Here is a 15,718-nt window from a genome sequence, read left to right as displayed (position 1 = left end):
ACTACCTAATATTGGATGATACCATTAAATGCACATGCTAAAAACATGTATAGAATATATACTACGAAAATAATATATACTGTGTATATAGCAGGCTTATATAAAGAAGAAAAGTCCATCCTTTCTTGAATGTCTTTTAGTTCGAGGTTTGATCTAGTCTCTTGCATAACATTAGACTCAGAAACCCTAATTATGCTCAAGTCAAACAAGGTTAAATCTGTAAAATAAGGTGAAATATTGACGCAATATTGTGTTTGAAAACACTTTGTTGGCATATATAACAAAAGTATTTGAATTTATATAATATGAAGGAAACATGATGTCTTAATTTAAACCGTTGATCTCTTGTTTTAAGACATATTCAACTAGATGACTGATAGTTGATGAGCTATGTATGAATTTAATCATTCTGAAATTGAAGGTCAACGCAAGTATGATTTTAGAGCATTAAAAGGGTTTGGGTGCAACTTTATTATATACCCCACATTTTATTTGCTAGTCGGTAGCATTATAGTGAAATAGATGTGTGGTTTAAAAAGGCAAAAGAACTATATTAAGAGTAAAGACCAATACATATGAATAAATCAGCAAAATATATCATTACATTATAAATATGGACAAGAAGAAGTGGAAGTGTGGAATAACTATTAACCATCACTAGGAAAATTCTATGTACTATTACCTCTTAGGGATGTGACCAGATGAAAACTCTAAATATCGTACAAACTCAAAATTATGATCTGAACTATTGAAAAATGTCAACAGATTAAAAAAAAACATCAATAGGAAAATGTCAACAGAATTTCAACGGTAGCCAATAATTAATGTTGTGTTGATATTGTGTTGATACTGTATTGATATTAAAATCTTGAAATTTTATACTATGTTGATATTATTGAAAAATTTTGAGTTTATACAATATATAAATTTCCATTTTATCACTGCCTTTACTTCTTAAATATTTATTTATTCACATTCCTCCTTTCATATATAACAACTCCACCCAAATAATTCAAAATTACATTTGTATATTTTGTAACTAAAAATTGGATGATGAATTGGTTCACACTTCTTGGGTGGAAAAAAGAAAAAAAGAAAGAAATGGTCAAAAAGCCCAAAACATGTGAAGAAACTAACCGCAGAGACTACGACCACCGTCCAGTCCACCACCGGTCTCCGCCATGAACCCACCACCGTCCACCTCTCCACCGCCGTCCAATTAACGTCTACCAAATTTAAAATGCCCATTCTAACATATTTATTCCCAACAACACAATTAATACATTGTACGACAAAAACATTAAATCCTTTATAATTCTTCTCAAAGTCAAAAGAATAATTAAACATATTTTGTTCGCAATTAAGCGTTGATAACTTGAAAGATCGCAAAATTTGAATAAATTAATAATTTAATTGCAAGATTAGAATAGTGAATAATTTTTTAAAATCTAAATTTAGGGATTTAGAGATAAATAATAATTTTAAAATTAATTAAAAAAGCACCCTCTCTCTTTCTGAGTCGTCTCACTCTCGCTAGACACGCTCCACCTTATCTACACTGATTTTGTTTTTGGATTTTATTTGAGTCTGCTGTCAATGAGTTGCTCTCATGGCTGATGTAGGCCTATATCTCAAGAGGGATCAAATTGAATTCCTTTGGTATATTTCTTCTCTACTATAATATGCACTTATATATATAGATTGTGTATGCATTTCCCTTCACAAAATCTTATCTTTGTGGTTGCAATTCCTCACCAAATTCTTACCTTCTTTCCCCGTCGATATCTCTCTCAGACACAATCCCAAACACTTGGCGGGTAAAACCAACTGCACAAGTCTTGAATAGTCTTTCTTTTGCAGGAACGAATTCTGTCGATGCTTGTAGGAAACCCATTCGTAGAAACGTAAATTTCATTGGGGGAAACGTTAAATAGATTGCCAGTATGCAGCCTTCAACTGTGAACCAAGAAACCACGAACCCCTTTGGTTTCGTTTCTCAGTTGGGCAATTTAGTGCACGATTCCTCGCGGCTGAATTTCGATGGGCACTCCACGTGTTTGTCGAATTACTTGTACTTTGATGAGAGGAAGAAGCCCAGGGCTGTGGCTTCATTGGCTCTGAGCTGTAAAGGTGCCGCCTTTAACATTAGGAGAGCGTTGAATCAGTTCAATAGTGCAATTAGGTTCCACTGCGAGAGACTCCCGCTTAATTTCGCCTCGGTTCAGGTTGATTCCGGGGAGAGTAATGGGTGTGGAGATGATGGGAATGGCGTATTGGAGGAAACGGAGCGAAATTCTGTGGATGCTGTTGTGTCGGATGCTCCAAAGAATGTGCTGATTCTGATGAGCGATACTGGTGGGGGTCATAGAGCTTCTGCCGAGGCTATTAAGGCAGCTTTTGCTGAAGAATTTGGTGACGAATATCGGGTATGGTTTTTGATGGAATGTAGAATTGTAATTTTCTTAAATGGGGTGTAGTTTTTGATTGAATGTACACTTGCAATTTTGTTAAATGAGATTTAGTTTTTGGTTGTTGAATGATTAATATTTGACAGTTTGATTGGTTGGTGTGTGACTTGTGATTGAATCGTTTGAGAATTATAGGAAAGAGTTGTGGTATATGTGTTGCTTTGTACCTCAAGGTAGGAAGAAGAAAATGATCAGAAACTTAAAGGAAATAAAGATTTGATTGATTGTAGCTTTGTGATTTATTTGTTGAAAATGTTCCCAGTGTTGAAGAATTTCTTTTACAGGTTTTTGTCACTGACTTGTGGTCAGATCATACTCCATGGCCCTTTAATCAGCTGCCAAAGAGTTATAACTTCCTTGTAAAACATGGGACTCTGTGGAAGATGACTTATTATGCTACTGCACCGCGTCTTGTTCATCGAACCAATTTTGCTGCCACCTCAACATTCATAGCTCGGTAATTCTACTTCTTAAATGACATGGTTACTCTATGTGATACAACTGTTTTTCTCATTGCAGAGCTTAATCATTAACACTAGTTCGTTCTGATAAGATAGTAATGAATGTAAAATTGAATCGATTTTCCTGACATGATTTCAGACTTGTGTTTTCGTAAAAGATAATCATAAGTCATTTTCTTGATGGCATAGACATAGATCAAAACTGTGTGCTGTATTTTCTCATTACCCGGTTTCCACCCATGATTCTTACCAAAATCTTTTGTTCGTTTCCCTAGAGAGGTTTCTAAAGGATTGATGAAATACCGGCCAGATATTATCATCAGTGTACATCCACTGATGCAACATGTTCCACTTCGTATCTTGAGGTCTAAAGGTCTTCTGAAGAAGATTGTTTTTACCACTGTGATAACAGACCTCTCCACATGTCACCCCACATGGTAGGCCTAGCCGGTTCTTTCGCATTCAATTTTTCCATATGTGCAAAATTTGAAGTGGGATTTATATATAATTTTGGCTCATGGTAGGTTCCACAAGCTTGTAACGAGATGCTATTGCCCTTCGGAGGAGGTAGCAAAACGAGCACTGAGAGCTGGCCTTCAACGCTCACAAATTAAGGTCTATGGCCTTCCTGTGAGGCCCTCGTTTGTGAAGGCTGTTCGCCCTAAGGTTGCTTTACATTGCATTTTTTTTTTCTTAAAAAGTATTCCTAATGTAGTAGCCCATGCAAAATGAAATTTAGGTTGGTCTCACTCTCATAGATTTCATTTTGCTAAGTGCGTTATCAATTTATTGGTGGAGTGATATTTGATTTGTCTCATGATTTACCCACAACATTGTTGGAAGTGTGAAATATTATCACTAAAGGTATCAACTCATCAAGATTAGTGAAGCTACTGATACCACACGACCAAGACTTTATGTCTTTGTATTTGCTTTTGGATTCATATTTGAATCATCTTGATGAATGTGTATTATGAATATTGTGGGGTTATAATTTCATTTTTCTTATCCGATGATTACAAATAATGCTGCAGATCTAATTTCCACTATTAGGCACTGAAATATTTATAGTATGTCCCTTTTCTGTTGGCCCATCGGTTAATGTGTATTGTATGATGTAAAATATTGCATAGGGAGAAAGTATAACAAAAATTTTCCTCCATATGATAGTGTATATACGTACGTGATAACTTGTATGAACTCACCATGGCAGAAGGTACTAATATCAGCAAATTATATATCGATTTTACAGGACGAATTGAGGAGAGAACTAGGTATGGATGAACATCTACCTGCAGCTTTGCTTATGGGTGGCGGTGAAGGTATGGGCCCCATCGAGGCTACTGCTCGAGCACTTGGGGATGCATTATATGACGAAACTCATGGAGTACCTACCGGTCAGGTTCTTGTGATTTGTGGCCGAAATAAAAAGCTAGTCAGCAAATTGAAGTCGATTCAGTGGAAGATCCCTGTTGAGGTAAAAAGCTTCTCAAAACCTTCTGGCTATATTCACAGCAATGCAACATTTCACTTCTCTTCTGTAAATCGGTTTTTCTGTGTAATTATCTGATATTGCTTGCAAGATTCTTAATGTTATATTCTTTGCTTGCAATATCAGATTCTTAATTACTCTTTGTTATACAGTCTCTCAGACGGAATATTATATTAAAATCACGCGTAATAAACTTTTATGCATGTAGTCTAAATATCTCAATGCTTGCAATTTAGGTGAAGGGTTTTGTCACTAGAATGGAGGATTGCATGGGTGCTTGTGATTGCATTATCACCAAGGTATGTATCCGAACCTCTCATTCTCAAACAAAGAATCTTAACGAGCTATCGCTCACTGAACAATTATGTGTTTCTGCAGGCTGGTCCCGGAACTATTGCAGAGGCCACGATACGAGGACTTCCAATTATCCTAAATGACTATATTGCCGGACAGGTAGTGACACTCTTCCAACTTCTTGCTCTGTATACTACAAGGGAAAATTCGTAGTTTCTTCGAATATTACATCAATGTGTTCCATCTTTCATAGCTGTTATGCTGTTTCTGTTTGATTTTCATTGGTTTATGCTGTGACACATGCACGTTGCAGGAAGCCGGGAATGTTCCATACGTCGTCCAAAATGGGTGTGGGAAATTCTCAAAGTCTCCAAAGGCGATTGCCAGCATAGTCTCGCAATGGTTCGGTCCTAAACAGCACGAGCTCGCGACAATGTCACAGAACGCGTTGAGGCTTGCTAGGCCGGACGCGGTCGTCAAGATTGTCCATGATCTTCATGAATTAGTCAGACAAAGAAGCTTCGAACGTCAATGCTCTGCAGCTTGAATTAGTAACCAATCCAATTTTTCCGGCTAGAATTTCCAGTAGAGGATATTTTTTCCGGCTTTCTATACCCTCTCTCTCTTGTAATCCTTCAGCAATAACTGTTACTATAAAAAGGAAATTTACGAGCTTATTGATTTTCATCTTGGTCGGTCGGAAATTACTGTAGCAAATGTATAATATCTATCTCTTGGCCTTTAGCTGTGGAGATGAAATAAAATTTAATTTTCAACCCATGGATTGATTGTACTTATATTGTGAAATTGTGACCAAGTCTGTTAGATTTTGTTTTACTTTCCCCCTTGTTTTTAATTTGTAAATCAAAATCGAAAAGTAAAAGAATACATATAAGAAAATTCAAAAATTGAATTTGGTATATTTAGTAATAATGACAAAAAAATCTTGCTTATTTAAACAGGAAAGTAGTAAGAAATGTATAATTCAACTTGGCCAACTTCAAATATCAAAATGTGGCTGCTAATTTGATCATTTTCCACCATTGTTGGATACTCCACTGCCACGAGCTGGTCAACTCCCAATCTTCATAAACCATTACAAATTAACATTCAACGCGTTTCCGATAATTGGAACTTTTCTTCAAGTGGCAGAAACATGCCACGACCTCTCTAATATTCTTTTTATCTGTGATTCGATCAAATTATTTGCTGTTTCTTTTTGGGGGTTTACTTTTCTTCCTCTTGAATTATGGCATGGAGGTACAGAGCCGGTTTGGGAATGATTGGGGCTTTTGTGCTGATATGGGTTACCGCTGCAGAGGTCACGCAGGTTCGTCCCTAAAATTTTACTATGTTGAGAAAATTGGAGCCCTAGACGTATTGTAAGCTGGGGTGATTTTGCCCCAATTTTTTGTTTGTGTTTGCATTTTTCGCTTTTGCTTTTAGCTGTGCATGAAGTTAGCTGGTAAAGTTTAGTACTTTACCTCTTACAAATCAAGTTGTTCTTATTAGTTAGTAGAAGCAAATTATTCGGAATTCTTGTTTTCCCCCATTGTATATTGTTGATCAGTTAATTACTAGGATGGAATTATGCGTAGTCGACGACGATGGATATTTACAGAATCATAATTGATTTAGAATGAAGAAAGGTGTTTGAGTTTATATGATCTGCAAATATTTGATAATTAGCTTCTGAAATTTTCATGTCAGAGAATTTTGGAGTTGTTGGTTGATCCTTTTGATACTTGTGAAGATTTTGGAGAATTGTGATGTCAGTTTTGTGTTTTCTTTAGAAGGAATTTGACATGGATTATTCGAATTTGCAGAAAATTTTTACAGAATATAGACAGCCTTTTGCTTTGACATACTTGTGGATATCCTTAATGATGGTTTTTCTACCAATATCAATGTTGAGAGATTATATATGCAAATTATTGGATAGAAAGTTGTTTAAAGATATCTATGGAAACAATAGCCTGTCGAGTTCGTTAGCCATGCTGGATATTTCTCTTGAAGGAAGTGGACCGCAGGACGATGTAGAAGGAGCTCTGAATAGTTACCTTTTGGCAGATATGAGTGTAGACGGGACGGAAGGTGGAAGGACATTATTGTTGAAGGACGGAGAAGATGAGCACTATGCTACCAAAGAGAAGCATGAACTTGGCTTGTGGGAAATAATGGGATGCAGCCTTTATCTTGCTCCTATATGGTTTATAACGGAGGTAGTCTTTTTGACTGATGCAAATTTCATCACATTGGATTTCCGTTTATACCTTGTGCTATATATGACTATATTTGTCTGTGTTGTTCCAAATTAATGCAGTATTTATCAAACTCAGCTCTGGCCTATACCAGTGTTGCAAGCACGACTGTGTTGACTTCAACTTCAGGGCTCTTCACACTTTTCTTTGGAGCATTAATTGGACAGGACACTGTAAATGCTGCAAAAGTCATCGCTGTTTTAATCAGTATGGCTGGTGTTGCAATGACTACCGTGGGTACAACTTGGGCCCCGGACGAGATTCTTAGCGTCACTGAGTAAGTCAGGCTGAGGGCTTCTGAGTTTCAGTGATGCATCATCTGTTTACATGCATTTACGTTAAGACCATTATAGTGCTTCATGTTGGAGGAAAATGAAAACTTTCTAACCTTAATTGTTTAAATTTTGCTGTGTTTTCCAGGACTAGAAGACACTCTATAACCGGAGACATTTTTGGTCTGCTCTCTGCAGCATCGTACGGATTATTTACAGGTGTGCCTCAACCAACGAAGCTTTGGGTTTTTTAATGAGTTCACTTAATTTAGTCTTACACTGGCAAGTATTTTGTATGATACAGTGCTTCTCAAGAGATCAGCTGGATCCGAGGGGGACAAGGTTGATGTACAAAAGTTCTTTGGATATATCGGACTCCTCACTTTTGTTGGCCTCTGGTGGCTTGGTAAGAAACCATAGTATGCTATATTTCCTCCCAAATCATCAATCTAAGTGCCTGAAATATTTGGATACTGATATTTCCCCCTGAAGATTTTCTACCCGTAACTCCCCTGCGTTCTTGATAGAAACTATAAAAATAGCCTACTCTCTTAAGTAACGTCGTAGCCTTGTGAAATGCTAATAGGGGTAAACAAGTTTAATCACTTTGTATGTCTCAAGCTTGTGTTTGAACATAGAGATGATATAGTATTCAGTTGAGTGCTGCTCGTATTTATAAAAGCTTTAATCGTGGTTAAACTGAATTTAGGTTTCAAATGAATCCTTTGTCCGACAAGCAAAAGCATGTAAATTCTGATCTAGTCAAAATGGTTTAATTTACACTGATGTATTACTCCATTTTGCATTGAAGTAAAAAAATTGTTTTTTCGACATTCATTTAGTGATCTTAATTCTGATGTTGCAGTGTTTCCACTTAATGCCCTCGGAATCGAGCCTCAGTTCAAGCTCCCAAGTTCAGCATCCGTTGAAGTAATCCTGCTCAATGGCTTTGTAGGAAGTGTTATATCAGACTATCTATGGTATGGACTCGGATTTCCTCACATTCTGCAAACATGAAGCTATTGTCCAAAAATGGAACCTTTATGTTTAAAGTCAGTTGTTACATATCCACAAATGCCATCTATAGCCTTTGATGTTGATTGGATTAGTGCCTAAAACAAGCTCTCAAATACGCAACAGGGCACTCTCTGTCGTGTGGACGACCCCCTTGGTCGCGACCCTTGGTATGTCCCTGACAATACCCCTTGCGATGTTTGCTGACATGCTGATCCACGGGCGTCACTACTCTGCCATTTATATCCTCGGGTGCATTCAGGTCTGCTCTCTTTGTCCCTTATGTATGTATGTCTTCATCTTCTTCATGGGAAAAATGATCTACGCTTCAGGGCTCTAGCTTATTACTGTTATTCATTTTTATTCAGGTGTTTGCAGGATTTATCATCGCCAGTATCTCTGACAAGCTTTCTTGTAAAAGGAGATAATACACAATGAAATGAAATGGATATTAGGTTTAGAATCTAACCTTTGACACACTTTACTACCAAAATTGCAGCAATTGTATCTCTTACAGTAGTACAGAACAGAAGTATACTTGCCTTGTATAATTGTCCTCTGCCTTATTGTGGTACACTACAATACATATTTTGCTTAAACATATCAATATGGAGTATTTCTTTTAGTTTTATGTGTGTTTTTTTGTTGTAAACTTTTGTTGATAAGAACATTATAAAATTTAATGTCGGACCTGAAAACAAAATGTGTTTACTACAATTAGCCTTTGGAGGATTAACAAGTATCATAAGAACCCCAATAAAATTCTCCAGAAAAACAGTGTAAAAAGAATAATTATCATTTAAATCATATGATTAATTTATGATCAATCTGATAATATTTGAATTTAAAATATAATAAAAATATAATTTTTTAATCTTTTGCAATTGTTTCATTATGATCAAAATTAAAATTAATAGTATGTCAAAATCACACATAATATGACAGCAAAAGTAGTACTCCATATTATTTTGGATATATTGACATAGAGTATTTTAATGAATGGAGGTAATATAACTTTTTGTTATACTAGCTAGTACTACATTATTTTTAATTTTTATCATTATGGGATAATTGAAATTTGAAAATTTTAAATTTTATGAGATTATCATTTCAAAGGTGATGAGACTGACTAAAAGTCAATAAAAAATTAAGATTTAAATTATCTATAAAATTAAAATACAAAGCAATTATAAAAATGATTAAAAATTAATGGGCAATCAGCTCAAGCTGAAGTCCACTCTCACTACATAGAAACTTCTACAAATTTTGTTGGTAACGAAAACGATTGACAATGGACAAAGGCAAAGCAGTGATGGGTTCGGGCCGCCGCTGGGCCGTCGAATTCACGGACAATTCCACCTCGCACTCCTCGCGCAACATTCCTGATCCTCCCGGCTTCACTCGCGCTTCGCAAGAACAGGTAATCATGATTTTCATGGTGCTTCATTGGATTGGATAATATTTAATTTTCTGTTTCGATGACTGTGTTGACTGGATAGGATGATTCAGCCATGACCAAACAGAAGAAGGACGCAGAAGCCAACTGGAAAGCTCAGGTTAATGTTGCGCTCTCGCCTAATTTTATCGAATCGGTGAAAATTGAAACATGAATGCGTTTTGGTGAATTTAGCTTCAATCAGGTTAAAATCATTTTTCCAGTTATTAAAATTGTGAACAGGTGACAATATGAAAATAATTAAAATGAGGTTTTTTAGAAGTAAAAATGTTATTATGGATGAACAATCAAGAGGCTATTTTGTTGGATCATGATCATGTTACCTCTCGATTCTTTAAATGTTTCATCGTCTTAACTTCGATGTTTTTCATTTATGCTAACAGAAAGCCTGGGAAGTCGCACAAGCGCCTATAAAAAATTTGTTTATGATGGGCTTCATGATGTGGATGGCTGGAAGCACAGTTCATCTGTTTAGCATTGGCATAACATTTTCAGCTCTTCTGCAGCCTGTAAATGCGCTTCGAGGGGTTGGCAAAGGCAAGCTTTAGTTTCCGTTCTTCTTCTTCTTGACTGTGACTGTAATTTTTTTGTCCCCCTTTTTACCTTTTCCATTTGTGCTGTTTTTCAGATGTGTCTTTTCTGGTGTTTGTCTGTTCAGTCTTTTCACTACTTGACTTGCAAATCAAAACTGGCAATGATTTTCCTAGGCGTTTTATTAAGTACTATTTCAAGACTATGGCAAACACCTTGTATCTGCACCTTGTGTCTCCTTAGTTTAATTTAACTTGTGTTTATGAGAGTTGGTATGTGCCTATGTTTATTTGTCTTTCTATATAGCAGGCTGTGTATCTTTGATTTGCCATATGCAGTTGTTATGTTTTGTGGTTGTTTTTAACTTGTTGCTTCAGCTTTTTAAGTACCACTGTATCTAACCATCCATTTGTTTAGGTGCTTTAATGTTCACCAAAAATTCGTTTACACTTCTCTTGGGGGTGATTATGTGCTAACTGCATCGTGCATGTTGTAGATGCTGATTTTTGCATTTGTTTGTTCTGAGAAATGCCACTTATCTGCTGATATCATTACTTGCTTTGTAGTCTTTGAGCCTTACAAGGACAACAGAGTGGACTTGATGCTGCCTAAATTAGTTTTTATCGCACTTAATTTGGTAGGCTTAGGACTGGGCGTCTGGAAGGTTCGTCTCTGACCTCCGCAGAAATCCTATTCAGTCCTCTTCCTAGAAAAAACAAAGCAGTGAAATGCCCTAACATTTTCATTTTTTTCTTGGCAGCTTAACACATTGGGTCTTCTTCCAACTCATGTGTCAGATTGGGTTTCATCCCTACCCCCAGCTCAGGTTTGTTTGGAATATCATCAATGTTCAATTTGATAAAATTTAACTTATTCATGCTGGAAGTTTGCTTCTATCATGAAGAATTTGGATCTGGTTTGAAGCCTATCTTTAATTTAACCATTAGTGAGCTTTTCCGGAAACGGTACATGCCTTGCCTTGACTCTGGGTGAAAATGAACGAGTCCAACTTTATATTATATGCATTTTCAATATCCAAAAGCAAATATAAATCAAAATAATCGAATGTCTCAATATGAAATTTGGCTAGCTCCCGTCTAATGCTCTAGCTCAAGCGTATCAGCCCACTTGAAGGAATAGATGGACAATATCATCCACTTGCTGCTAATGCAGTTTTTTTTTTCTTTCATAATTTAGTCAGTTGAAGTATTTCCTACATTAGAAATCTTAACCAAAAGCGCTTGTTCAGGGCTTTCAGAAGCAGCCGACTACGGCCACCATCCATCTAATATCTTTACTCCCCTGCTATTTTTTTACCCTAAACAATGAATTGCTAGATTTGAACTCTGAGTCCATTGAGATGTTTAATGGCTAGAGTTTAAGGAATTTTATGCGGGGAGGAAGCAACTTAATACTGTGACGCGAAACTAAGAAACTTCACAGCTAATATTGATTTTTCTTTCTGTTAGCTTCCATTCCTATCTGTAACACGAAATTCAAATTTATTGCTAAGCTAGATCTTCCGATCTTGCCTCATTTTTATATAGTAAGGAGTATAATTTTGCTTTACTGATACTCTTATCCCACATTCAGGAGGTCGAGTATTCTGGCGGAGGCATTCCACTTGTCTGAGTTGTCGAGATGTGTAGTGTGTGTCGCAGGTCTTACTTCTGTTAATCGCTGTGGTCGGGGACTCGGAGGGCAGAGTCATGTATATTGGTGTTCATTATCATAATCATGTTTAACTGTGTATTGTAATCCTCAAACTACATGTTTGCCTAATTTTATGCTAGAAGTATTTTGCTTCAGCGTTGCGAGGTTCTCTTAGTCAGACTGTAATACAATATTGTAATATTTGTACAGAATTTTAAGGAAGCTTGAAATTATAAGCTATTAGCCACTCACACATGTTTAATTTCTAGTCTTGAAGTATCACAGTTTCTTTTATTATCATATATTCTCCTAGGAAATCAAGAAGTCTGCAATGAGGAGCAAATTGTTCTTCCTCCCAGCCGATGCACCGAACTTCTCAGTCATGTCAAATTCCTCTGGACTGATCCCACCTGGGATTTTCCAGTTAAAATGGTACAACAGATGAGCAAGGAAGAGCTCCACGCCTGCTATCCCGAACGCGATCCCCGGGCACATTCTTCTTCCTGCACCAAACGGTATTAACTCAAAATGCTTGCCATGGAAATCAGTTGCCACGTCTTGAAACCTCTCTGGCTCGAATTTCTCAGGTTCCGGCCAGATCTCAAGGTCTCTTCCAATGGCCCACACATTTATCATCACTATTGTGTCGACGGGAATGTCATATCCCTCGATCCTCGTCTCCTCCCGACAGCGCCTCGGGCAGAGTAGGGGACCTGGTGGATGCAGCCTCAAGGTCTCATTGATCACCTGTTTGAGGTACTTCAGTTTCTGGATTTCGGTTTTTGGGAATCTCTCCTTTCCTTGGAGAATTTGTCTCACTTCTGCTTGTGCCTTGTGTAAAACTCGTGGATTTTTCATCATCTCCGACATCGCCCACACGATCACCAACGACGAGGTTTCTGTTCCGGCTATGAACATTTCCTGCGAGCCGATGATGATGAAGAGGATCAACTGAAGTTAGAAATGGTATGGATGAATTGAACTTTTTATTTACTTACAAATATGTTGGCCTTGATATTATCCCTAGTAATGGCAACTTGAAGATCCTCTCTCTCACTAGCCCTCAAGAACACATCAACTAAATCTTCTTCCTCCAATGAATCATCAATTCCACTCAACCTCTTCTCTTCGTGCTGCCGGATGACGTCTTCGAGAATACGATCGGCTCTGTCGTGCATGCTCTGCAGCCTCACCCGCGACCCGGCCGACAAGAAATGGAGAAATCTCATCGACGGGAACAGATCCGCCACGTTGAAAACAGCTCCAATCGCCACTGCTTCCTTGACGATCGCGACCAACGCCTCTTGATTCCCGCAGACACGCCCCACCATGGCCTTGCAGATGATCCGGCACTCAGCAGATAAAACCCTACAACTCAAATCAACCGGCATCGCTTGGGAATCCCGAAGGGAATCCACGAGGCGCAAAACCTCGTCTTCCATCAGACTATGGAACGACCGAACCTTGCCGTGGCTGAGAAACTCGAGCACGCACAGTTTGCGCATGAATCTCCAGTAATCCCCGTAAGGAGCGGACGCGATGTCGGTGGCGTTGTACAGTACTATCTTGGGAAGCATGAGCTCGATTCGATTAGCAAAGGCGACGTCGTTGGTCTTGGTGATCTCTTCGGCAATTTTGGGAGACGAGACGACGATGACCGGGAGCTCGCCGAAGTTCATATGCATGAGGGGGCCGTGTACCTGTGATAATTTTCTTAGTGCATGGTGTGGGAGTGAACCTATTATCTGGTGTATATTTCCCAATATAGGAAGTTTCCAGGGGCCTGGAGGCAATTTGCGACGATTTCTTGATACTTTGTAGAGTATAATTATACTGAGAAAGCACAAGAAAATGAGCAAATATGGTAAACAGATTTCCATGGTGACAAGATTTGTTGATGTATATGATACAAGTTGCGACGGATTTTATAGAAAATGCATGGCATTTGCCTTGCTCCTTCCCCTATGATAGTACTATCCTATGTCTACGATTAATAGATAACACCAAAAATACACCCTCCTTATGTTACCAAATAGTTTCGGTAGTTTGTTTGTTTATAACATAAGTTTTAACATAAAATTGTTAAACGTAAAAATAAGATAAAAATGATTAAAATTTTATTAATTGGAAGTGAAAAACTTTCTTAGTAAAGAGAAAAATTACTACAAATGGAAGAACTAATTATTTGGGTGTACCAAAATAGAAAATAGGAATGCTAATTATAGATTAAGAAAGTATTTAAAGTTTAATTTTAAAGTCATGCATTTTAAATATTCCCAAACGTCCATGAAAGATAATAATATATGAGATTGAATAAAATATACTGTAAATTAATAAAGAGAATAAAGGTGAAAAAAAATATGTTAACGGGTTGAACTTCTTATTCACGATATCTTCCTATAAAACTGTGTACAAATGTGAATAAGTTGCAATATGCGATATCTATAATTGGGACAGTTTACATATTGATTTTTTTTTAATCTCAATTAATAGTGCCTTTTATAATAATTTATTGGAAATGAAATTAGGTTTGAAAATGACTCGTTAACAGAAAATGGAAGACAGAACGTATGTTAGAATATTTAAAGTATATCTATAACACACAAATATTTTACGTCTTAATTAGCATTAACGTGAAACGAAAAGAAAATGAGTTCAAACATTTTGCTCAATGTTAATTTATTGTTTAATATACTTCCTTCGATCTCATTCGATCTCGTAATAGATTGTCACATTTTTCTTTTAATTTGTCCTACAAAAAATTATATTTTTCTTTTTAAGAAAAGTTCTCTCTTGCATCAATACATTATTTTCTCTTTCTAGTTAACTTACAAACATCAATATCTAAAATCTCGCGTCATAAATCTAACTATCTAAGTATGTCATTTATTATTAGAAAGAGGGAACATATGTTAATGCAGCTTTTATAATTATTTTGTTGGGTAGCATGTCATATTTCTCCATTAAAACATATACAAGCAATTGATTATAATCCTAAAGAAGAAACTTATTTAAATGTTTTAGAAATTAGAGTTTGCACGCCTAGGTTTTTCAATAAGCAATTTATTATGGATTGTGACTAAACTAGATAATTATCTTGTTAACTGAAGCAAAGAGCATTTGTCAGCCTAGCCTAACGCCCAAGCCCAAGCCTAAGCCTAAGCCTAGATTGGTTAAGATTTAAAATTATGATTTTGTTATTTCCATTTTCCACCGGCCAAAACCTAAACACGACATAAATCCCACCGACCAAAAATAAAAATGAAAATAAAATCCTACGGGTTATAAGCCAAAAGCCATCATAAATCATGCATCAACACTCTGGTCAAGTGTAATCCCAACAATAGACCGTCTAATTAATTTGACAATGATAAGCAATCGGAGAGCCAAAAATAAAAATAAAAATAAAAATAAAAATAGAACGCTCGCCGGCCAAAATCTAAGAACAATCATCAACAATTTGGTAATGTAACGTTCGACAATGGGCTACCTCATCATTCCGGGAACAACAGATACATGAAGGGACAAAACCCAACATAAATCATCAAATCTGGTCAGCACGGGTTAATGAAGATGAATTTTAGAACTTTGATTTTAAAAAAATGAAGATGAATTCATATCCATGAGATGATGAAGATGAATTTTAGAACTTTGATTTTATAAACTATTAGCTGTCCTTCCGTACGATTCACGGACTATATAGTAGTATTATGACTATAAATTATAGAATAAATTAAATATTAGTAGTACTAATAGATTAACTTAGAACGAATTATGTTAAAGAATAACACACGATCGAGACTTAATAATAATAGC

At 36.6% G+C, this 15,718-nt stretch overlaps 4 protein-coding genes across 5 annotated transcripts; 3 read left to right on the top strand and 1 right to left on the bottom strand.

Moving 5' to 3' along the window:
- The first annotated feature begins 1,671 nt into the window (after nucleotides 1-1,671).
- MGD1 (monogalactosyl diacylglycerol synthase 1) lies at nucleotides 1,672-5,495 on the top strand. Its single transcript, XM_048115811.2, has 8 exons — nucleotides 1,672-2,426; nucleotides 2,753-2,925; nucleotides 3,205-3,366; nucleotides 3,454-3,595; nucleotides 4,182-4,406; nucleotides 4,658-4,720; nucleotides 4,800-4,874; nucleotides 5,029-5,495. The coding sequence occupies exons 1-8, from the start codon at nucleotides 1,944-1,946 to the stop codon at nucleotides 5,260-5,262; spliced, it is 1,557 nt and encodes a 518-aa protein (XP_047971768.1). The 5' UTR covers nucleotides 1,672-1,943; the 3' UTR covers nucleotides 5,263-5,495.
- Nucleotides 5,496-5,700: 205 nt separating this feature from the next.
- On the top strand, nucleotides 5,701-8,893 carry LOC125211639 (putative transporter C405.03c). Of its 2 annotated transcripts, none has more exons than XM_048111517.2 (8): nucleotides 5,701-6,045; nucleotides 6,542-6,937; nucleotides 7,039-7,253; nucleotides 7,397-7,467; nucleotides 7,553-7,654; nucleotides 8,114-8,228; nucleotides 8,389-8,524; nucleotides 8,631-8,893. In XM_048111517.2, exons 1-8 carry the CDS (start codon nucleotides 5,965-5,967, stop codon nucleotides 8,688-8,690), a joined length of 1,176 nt encoding a protein of 391 aa, XP_047967474.1. In that variant the 5' UTR covers nucleotides 5,701-5,964; the 3' UTR covers nucleotides 8,691-8,893. The 2 variants fall into 2 exon arrangements, with proteins under 2 accessions (XP_047967474.1, XP_088924167.1); XM_089068041.1 differs by having other exon boundaries at nucleotides 5,702-6,045; nucleotides 6,732-6,937.
- Nucleotides 8,894-9,481: 588 nt separating this feature from the next.
- On the top strand, nucleotides 9,482-12,153 carry LOC125217107 (uncharacterized). Its single transcript, XM_048118933.2, has 6 exons — nucleotides 9,482-9,682; nucleotides 9,762-9,818; nucleotides 10,102-10,255; nucleotides 10,816-10,913; nucleotides 11,010-11,075; nucleotides 11,843-12,153. The coding sequence occupies exons 1-6, from the start codon at nucleotides 9,554-9,556 to the stop codon at nucleotides 11,879-11,881; spliced, it is 543 nt and encodes a 180-aa protein (XP_047974890.1). The 5' UTR covers nucleotides 9,482-9,553; the 3' UTR covers nucleotides 11,882-12,153.
- A 58-nt stretch (nucleotides 12,154-12,211) lies between these two features.
- Nucleotides 12,212-13,718, bottom strand: LOC125217106 (premnaspirodiene oxygenase-like). Its single transcript, XM_048118932.2, has 2 exons — nucleotides 12,901-13,718; nucleotides 12,212-12,823 (listed from the first exon to the last, which is right to left on the bottom strand). The coding sequence occupies exons 1-2, from the start codon at nucleotides 13,585-13,587 to the stop codon at nucleotides 12,212-12,214; spliced, it is 1,299 nt and encodes a 432-aa protein (XP_047974889.2). The 5' UTR covers nucleotides 13,588-13,718.
- Nucleotides 13,719-15,718: the final 2,000 nt, after the last annotated feature.

Source organism: Salvia hispanica, chromosome 3, assembly GCF_029641045.1.
Source record: "Salvia hispanica isolate PSC_SH4W2 chromosome 3, Shi_PSC_v1, whole genome shotgun sequence".
Taxonomy (NCBI): Eukaryota; Viridiplantae; Streptophyta; class Magnoliopsida; order Lamiales; family Lamiaceae; genus Salvia; species Salvia hispanica.
This window is presented reverse-complemented; position numbering and strand designations above follow the sequence as displayed.

Bases quoted from the DNA above. Each gene is read 5' to 3' on its own strand.
- LOC125217107 (XM_048118933.2), top strand. From the start codon at position 9,554: ATGGACAAAGGCAAAGCAGTGATGGGTTCGGGCCGCCGCTGGGCCGTC. The intron at 10,256-10,815 runs GCAAGCTTTAGT...CTTGCTTTGTAG, and splicing joins GCTTCGAGGGGTTGGCAAAG to TCTTTGAGCCTTACAAGGAC. The intron at 11,076-11,842 runs GTTTGTTTGGAA...TCCCACATTCAG, and splicing joins CATCCCTACCCCCAGCTCAG to GAGGTCGAGTATTCTGGCGG.
- LOC125217106 (XM_048118932.2), bottom strand. From the start codon at position 13,587: ATGCATATGAACTTCGGCGAGCTCCCGGTCATCGTCGTCTCGTCTCCC. The intron at 12,824-12,900 runs GTAAGTAAATAA...ATCGGCTCGCAG, and splicing joins ATATCAAGGCCAACATATTT to GAAATGTTCATAGCCGGAAC.
- MGD1 (XM_048115811.2), top strand. From the start codon at position 1,944: ATGCAGCCTTCAACTGTGAACCAAGAAACCACGAACCCCTTTGGTTTC. The intron at 2,926-3,204 runs GTAATTCTACTT...TCGTTTCCCTAG, and splicing joins ACCTCAACATTCATAGCTCG to AGAGGTTTCTAAAGGATTGA. The intron at 4,875-5,028 runs GTAGTGACACTC...TGCACGTTGCAG, and splicing joins ATGACTATATTGCCGGACAG to GAAGCCGGGAATGTTCCATA.
- LOC125211639 (XM_048111517.2), top strand. From the start codon at position 5,965: ATGGCATGGAGGTACAGAGCCGGTTTGGGAATGATTGGGGCTTTTGTG. The intron at 7,254-7,396 runs GTAAGTCAGGCT...TGTGTTTTCCAG, and splicing joins GAGATTCTTAGCGTCACTGA to GACTAGAAGACACTCTATAA. The intron at 7,655-8,113 runs GTAAGAAACCAT...CTGATGTTGCAG, and splicing joins TGTTGGCCTCTGGTGGCTTG to TGTTTCCACTTAATGCCCTC.